The sequence below is a fragment of the Psammomys obesus genome, unplaced genomic scaffold (assembly GCF_907164565.1).
Source record: "Psammomys obesus unplaced genomic scaffold, mPsaObe1.curated_primary_1811, whole genome shotgun sequence".
Lineage (NCBI taxonomy): Eukaryota > Metazoa > Chordata > Mammalia > Rodentia > Muridae > Psammomys > Psammomys obesus.
In genome coordinates this window covers 18,840,791-18,848,059 of record NW_026596079.1, presented here as the reverse complement: position 1 = coordinate 18,848,059, position 7,269 = coordinate 18,840,791, and the positions used below count along the sequence as shown (strand labels likewise).

At 51.1% G+C, this 7,269-nt stretch overlaps 1 protein-coding gene across 1 annotated transcript in view; it reads left to right on the top strand.

The window, feature by feature from the left end:
• Nucleotides 1-5,883: 5,883 nt before the first annotated feature.
• Nucleotides 5,884-7,269, top strand: part of Fam83a (family with sequence similarity 83 member A) — a 20,787-nt gene continuing 19,401 nt past the window's right edge. The window contains exon 1 of the mRNA XM_055626781.1: nt 5,884-6,354. Coding sequence (XP_055482756.1) covers nt 5,884-6,354 — 471 coding nt within the window. The remainder of the gene's footprint in view (nt 6,355-7,269) is intronic.

The window sequence follows — 7,269 nt, the reverse complement described above, 5'->3', positions numbered from 1 at the left end:
TGTGTGTGTGTGTGTGTGTGTGTGTGTGTGTGTGTGTGTGTGTGTGTACACGCACACATTCCTACAGAACAACTTTGGGAAATCACACCTCTTCTTCTACCTCTAGAATGAAAGGGATTGAACTCAGGTCATCAGGCTTGTCTTTTACCACCTGGCTGATCCATCTCACTGCCTGGCTTCGTGATTTTTGGGTTTTTTGAGACAGGGTTTCTCTGTGTTCACGGTTTCTTACCTGCTGTCTTTCCTGGCAGCGGGTCATGCTGTACCTCTGTGGTTACTGGAAACACTTGGAAATTGCAAAAAGACATTTCCCTGCTGCTCGGGCAGGTCTTCCCTTGAAGACTTGGCTGGTTCACTCCCATGCCTCCGTTTTCATTTCCTGCAAGATTCACAAGGCTGCACGCTGGGACTTTTTCATCCAAATGAACCTTTCCACTGTACTACCCAGGAGCAGACTCATAACCATCACCTCCTTGCCACGTACTGGATGGGGAGGAAGCAGAGAGGAAAGGGTTACACGCTCACCTGGCGGGACCCTCCCACTCCACTCCTACCAGGTGAGACAGGTGGGTGTGGGTGCAGCAGCCCTGGGGCCCAAAGCTGGGCCTGCTCTTCCAAGTTCAGACCCAGAACAGTATAGGAGTTTTGCTCCAGTTCCAACCCGTATAACAGATTGGGGGCGGGGGCGGGGGGCAGGGGGCAGTGTCTCCTGTCACCACCTCGGTGCTGGCAGGCAGAGCCATGAGGCCCTGGTTCACAGAGCAAATGGGTGTGTAGCTTTGACATGCCAACTCACAGGGCTGGGCTGCCCAAGCACCAGTCCTTTCAATTCAAATCAGTGAAATCAGCTCCCAGACCTTCGTTCAAACAGAATATTGTGCCTGAATTGCACAACTAACCTTCACAGCATTGCCTCATCTGGCTTAGCGGCTTCCATTAACTTAACAGCCAGGAGAGAAAGCCTAATTACAAAGTGCCTCTTATTAGAAGATCTGGGCCCCGGTGGGGATTTGCTCTCGTTCAGCTTCCCTGGATTGACAGCACACCAGCACCCCCACGTCTATAGCAGGTATCTATGGCCCTGAGCCTGTGAGTCCTCCCATATAGCTAGATCTTTATCTCTGCTCAGCATATGCACACAAACACACCACAGAACACAGTAAAATATTGGAGAACAAATCTGAAAAGCAAACAAAGCAACCCACAAGCTGCCAAGAGAAAAAAAAACACAGAAGAAAGACAGCAGCCTCTGGGTCAGTAATGCCAATGGCATTTTCTTTCCTTCCATTTTGGACAAGGACTCCATGTTTGCATTCTGAAGTTGGGTCTGCAAATTGTGTAACTGTGGTTGCCAGCAACACATGATGTCATTTCTTAAAATGTATACACAGGAACTGGAGAGACAAGTCCCTGGGTAAAACGTTTTCTGTGCAAGCCTGAGGACCAGAGTTCAGACCCCCAGAACTCATGTCAAAGGCCAAGTGTGGTGGCACACATCTCTAACCCCTGCGCTGAGCTACCTGTACAGACAAGTAGATCCCAGGGCCTCAATGGACAGCCTGTGTGGCTGAATCGGAGAGTTCCAAGCTCAAGCAGACCTTGAAGAAAAGATGGGAAAGAAATTGAGAAAAACACACTGCCATTAAGCTAAAGCCTCCACACACTCAGCAGCCGTGCACACACTTAAATATCTACACATTCATGCATGCACTCGTGAGCAAACACACACACACACACACACACACACACACAAAGTTTACGCACGAGTTCAGTGGAGCAACCAAAGTCCCATTCCTTGCTAACAGGCAGACAGAATCATTCAGACTTTGCAGCACAGGGCAGCAGTTCTTAGTTATAAAAACATCTGCCGTGGAACTTAGGAATATTATCCTAAATATTTACCCAATTGACATAAACCCGGTTTATGTGAAATTCTGCATATGATAGCAGCTTTCTTCATAAGCACGTCAAGTGCAAACCCTATGTCCTTTTACTGGGAAGTAGATAAACATACTACGGTACATCTATGCAATGAAATGTTACACAGCAAAAAATAAACAAATAAATATTTTTAAAAATTAGCTGGCAACCGCTGCACAGGATGAGTGAATCACAATGGATGATGCTAAACAAAAGAAGCTGGCAGCCACGTTTGGAAATCTAATCCTGTGTGCTTCTAATTAGGTGACATCCAGAGACAAACAAAATGTTTAGGGACTGATAACTGATGGGTGGTTTCCCAGAGCTGAGGGAGGGTGAGCTGTGACCTTGGGAGGAATCGGGAGGTTTTAGTGTTGAGGAGGACATTGTTTGGTTATGGTCTCAGAACCCAGGGCAGCACATTCACAAAGATGAACTTTAGTGCACATGAATGCTGTCTTAAGTTTTAGAACGTTCATTGATCTTTGCCAAGGACAACTAGGAGCTTTTGTGGTCTTTATGGGTGTCAGAAATCTCAGTGGATCTGGAGTCAAAGGTGGGAAACAGAAGAGCCACAGACCTTGCTGTGGGGGATTCTGGGAGAGGCTCTGGGATTTTGTAAGGTGCTCAAGATGGGACCAGTGGGGACCACCGTGGAGGGAGGCCTCCCTGAAAAGCAACTGAGAAGGTTCTATGGCTGAATGGGGCTTGAGGCCCCAGGCAGAACCCTCAGACGCTGCTTCCCCACCCACAGCCTTGGCCCCCAGCAGACACACCTTGGAGAACCTCATGCTGCCCTCCCTGCCTTCACTGATCTGAGTTTATTCGGAAAGAATTGATTGGTGTCGACGGGGAGTGATTTGCCTGTCTAATTAATACGCCAACTAATTTTCAATTTAATTGCGCGTCTCGGGTCACTGGATAACAAGACTGCATGGTTCTCTCACTGGTGCAGGCCTTGATGTGAAGTGGCAGGGGAGGTGCTGTTGCCCCAGGACCTAGCCACAGCCTCTAGATCTTCTCATCCACTACACAAGCAAGCCCGGAAGCCCACGAGGCTGTCTTCTGTCCACACCACCCAGTTTCTCAGCAGGGGCGCCTAACTAGTCACTGTTCCAACAGACACTGACTTAGCAACTACTTTGTGCTAATCACTAGCTAGGATAGACACTTGAAGTGCCAAAAAGCCAAGACATGCCTTGCCTACCCCTATTGCCACCACAAATTTCTCAGTCTCCTAGAGAGGATTCTCACTTGAACTAGAAATAACAAAACCGGGTGTGCTTAAGATTATGCCTGTAATCGCAGGACTCTGAAGGCTGACATGGGAAGGTCACTATGGCTTAAACCAGCGTGAACTAGATGGAGAGCTCCAGGCCAGCCTGGACTAGAGAGTGAGACCCTGTCTCAAATACACATACTCAGACTCTACCAATTAGAGAATCTGTTTGCAGGGAGAAGCAAGAGCTTCAGAGAGAAACCCAGTCCAGGCTGCTACTGGGTGCTCGAAGAATTTAATTAATCTCCCTGTGCCTCAGTTTCTCAGTTTCTTTCTCTGAAAAACACCTCTGACACTGTCCTGTTGCCACAGTTGTCATGTAGATTACCTCATATTCTGAAAGTCTGTCTTGATGTTTCCTGACAAATTACCTCGTCCCCTGTAAGCTACACTGGAGAATGAGCTCACTCAGAAAGAGCACTGTGATCAACTAGTAATGTCTGCCAAGGGTAGAGGGATTGGGTGTGGGGTGATGAGCGGTACCAGAATTCTTTTCTACTGACTCCTCTGAAGAATTTGACTAGAATAACTGGGATCTATGAAGACCAAGAGCTGGGGGACAGAGTTCTGAAGAGATGAATTCCACTCAAAAATTACTCTCATCATTTTTAAAAGAACTACTTTGTAGAGAAATGGGGGGGAGGAGAGGGGACAGTCCCTATAGATTACAAAGATCTAGCTCTCTCTCAAGGAAGGCACTCAGTCATTTATCAAGCAAACCCAGAGTCCAGGTAAGAGGAACACGCACATACTTCATTCCTTCTTTCCAACTCACTCTGTGGAGCTGATGAAAGAATCTGTAGAGCTCGAAGAGTAGAAAGGGAAGTAGAAGGATTGAGGCTCACAAAGGAAGCACAAGAGCTTTGGAATCCCGGTGCCTGGGCTCTGCCACATGGAAGCCACATGATCCCGGACAAACTACTCAGTCTTTCTGGTCCTTGGCGTCCTTTTCTTTGTTTTGAAGCAAAGCAACTCACCTCGCCCTTAATATTAGAAAGTCAGTTTGCCTAAGTGTTCCATGATTGCCAAGTGATCACACTGGGGTCATTTTAGACAGTCTCAGAATGCCCTTTGGCATGAATAGCAAATCCCATGGTGTACTCCCTCTGCCCAGGATCTGTCTCTATAGAAGGGGAGCTGGACTTAGGAAATAAAAAAAAAAAAAAAATCTCAGAGAAGGGTAGAAAAGGACAAAGTGGGAGCCAGGAATCAGGAAGAAGGAGGTGGCTGTGGGAGAGGGGAGTAAGCCCACTTCTAGGAGCAAGAAGGGAGAGGGCAGAAAGCCGAGGAGAGATTAGTGGCTTTGTCCACAGGGGGCAGGGACCGAGGGAGGAGAGAAGATGGAGCAAAGGGTGACTTGTCTAAGCTTATGAATTGGGTTCCTCCACTGTCTGTCCTAAGAGGAAAGAAATTTCTTTTAGATTTGCTTTTCTTGTCTTTGGATGGCACTCTAATTTAAACAATGTGACTGTCCTGCTGAAGCAAGTCAGCTGGGCCACTTTTCCAAGGTCCTAAATGCCTAGACCCGTCTTCCTTCAGAGAGTAGCAATGCCCCAGAGGCAACAGCTCTTCCATGTTCTGGCTCCTCGACAGCACACAACTGGAGTTCCCTGGCACAGGTCCTTAGCAGGTACTGCCAGAGCCTGGCTTTTGTCCTTTAGAGCCAGTTATATCTTCCTGTAACCACCTGCCGCTTTGTCACCACACTGCACATAATGGGCTCTCAGGCAGGCGGAGTGCAGGGGTAAACCTGGGCACAGAGGCCCTCCATCACTGCTAGATGGGTTGGCACCTCGGTGGTAAGCCTCCAGGCAGGAAAGCTGAGCTATAACCCCATCCTATCACACAGTTCTTAGAGAACGGAGCCCCGGGTGTGTCCTACCATGTCCATGAACCCCCAGGCAGCCACGACAGCAGCCCACGTGTTAACCTGCCCAAGAGTCCTTCCCTGCTGTTCGGCTCCCATGCTCCTCTCAACATTTGCCCTCCGGAGCCCCCTTCCAAGGCGCTTGTGCTCAAGCCCTCATCTAGGCCTATTTTCTGCAGAACCCATGCCGAGCCAGTCAGCCTTCCAGATGTTCCATCCCACAGCTGGCAAACAGGACAACGGCAAATCTTAGAGAGGCATGCCCTTTCTGAGGACAGGGAAGGAGCAGGCCAGGAAAGGAGGGATTTCTGGAGAAGGCTTTTGTTGTTGTTGTTTTGGCCGCATATGTACCCCTCAGAGTTTGAGCCAAGGAGCACAAAGGGGACCAGAGCACAGTTGTTCCTGTCTATCCTTTAGGCTGGTGGTGCTGGAGGGGCGGCTCCTCACTGTAACAAAGGCCTGAGGGCCTCCAAGGTTCTCAAGGTTGTGCAATTAAGTGGGAAAGCCTGCTCAGCCCGAGGCTGAAGCAGAGGAAATATCCCATGGTTGACTGTGCCAAGGCGGTGACTGAGCCAGCCCTCTGGCTTGCGGGCAGGGTGGTGGCCCTCAGAGATAAGCCAATCCCCGGGTTGCAGGTGAGGATCCCCGAGAAGCCAGTGGGAATCATTTCTCCAAACAGCAAGAGGGGAGGAAGGGATTCTGCAGGCCTGTGTGGGGAAGCCGGAGCCTCGCTCCGCCCTGGTACTATCCGTATTCTCCCTTCACCTGGAAGAGCTCTGGGGCTGGCCTCCCGTCCACAGCTCAGGGATACAGCACTATGAGCCGGTCAAGGCATGTGGGCAAGATCCGGAAACGTCTGGAAGATGTCAAGAACCAGTGGATCCGGCCAGCCAGAGCTGACTTTAGTGACAATGAGAGTGCCCGGCTGGCCACAGATGCTCTTCTGGATGGGGGTCCAGAGGCTTACTGGCGCGCTCTCAGCCAGGAAGGAGAGGTGGACTTCCTGTCCTCGGTGGAGACCCAGTACATCCAGGCTCAGGCCAAGGAGCCCCAGGATCCTGCAGGAGGGGCTGAGTCAGGACCCAGAGGACTCGACTCCTGCTCCTTACAGTCGGGTACCTACTTCCCGGTGGCTTCGGAAGGCAGTGAACCGGCTCTGCTGCACACCTGGACCCTCGCTGAGAAGCCCTACATGAAGGAAAAGTCCAGCGCCACTGTGTACTTCCAGATGGAGAAACACAACAACATCAGAGATTTGGTCCGCCGCTGCATCTCCCGGGCCAGCCAGGTACACACGCACGGCTGGTGTCTGCATGGCCACTGGCGGGGAGAAGGGGGGCCGGTGGAAGAGGGCTGGGGGCGGCACAAGCTTGCCCTGGACTCGGACCCCTGATCCTTGTAACAACCTGGGTCCTAAGCCCCTAAAACCCAACCCGACGCTACAGTCTCCTATGTGGGAAGAATGACATCCTCCCAGTGCTCTCTAGCCGCTTCCCCCACTGCCTGTCACTCAACCCTGAGTCCCTGGCCTCTGGCTTCAGGACTTTATACGCTCTGCCTAGGCCCTCACCATCACTGATTTTCACTTTGTTCATGGTACTCCTTCCTTTGCGCTTCCAAATAAAGAGGGTGGGAGCTTCATTAGGGCATACTCTTGCCCTTTTGTCCTCTCGGCCTCTGTTTTATTCTGGCTGCTCACAGCTGACCCTGCCCCTATTGAGCAGCTCTAAGCAGAAAATGGGGCAAGGCGGGGGTCAGAGAAAGTCTCCCTCTCCCCATAGTTAGACTCCGGAGAGTCCTTCAGAACGGGGACCTCGGGCATCCCGGCAGATGGGGCCGGGAGTTCCCAGCACCTCTGGGTACTCAGGTCTGCAGCGCTGTCAGCGTGGTCAGCGTCAGCTGGGGGCTGGGGGAGGGGCTCTCTTCTTCCCCAGGTGCACAGGGTTGTAGGTGCCCACCCGTCCTTCCTGAGGCTTCAGAGCTGCAAGGTGGAGAGTGAACTCCACGGAGGAGGGAGACCTGTCATCTAGGGTTAGGGTGTGGCTCTGCGGTAGAGTGCTTGTTCAGCACAGAAGAGGCCTGGGTTCGATTCCCAGTATGGGGGAGGGTCATCTGTAAAAACATTCTCTCTCTCTCTCTCTCTCTCTCTCTCTCTCTGTGTGTGTGTGTGTGTGTGTGTGTGTGTGTGTGTGTGTGTGTGTGT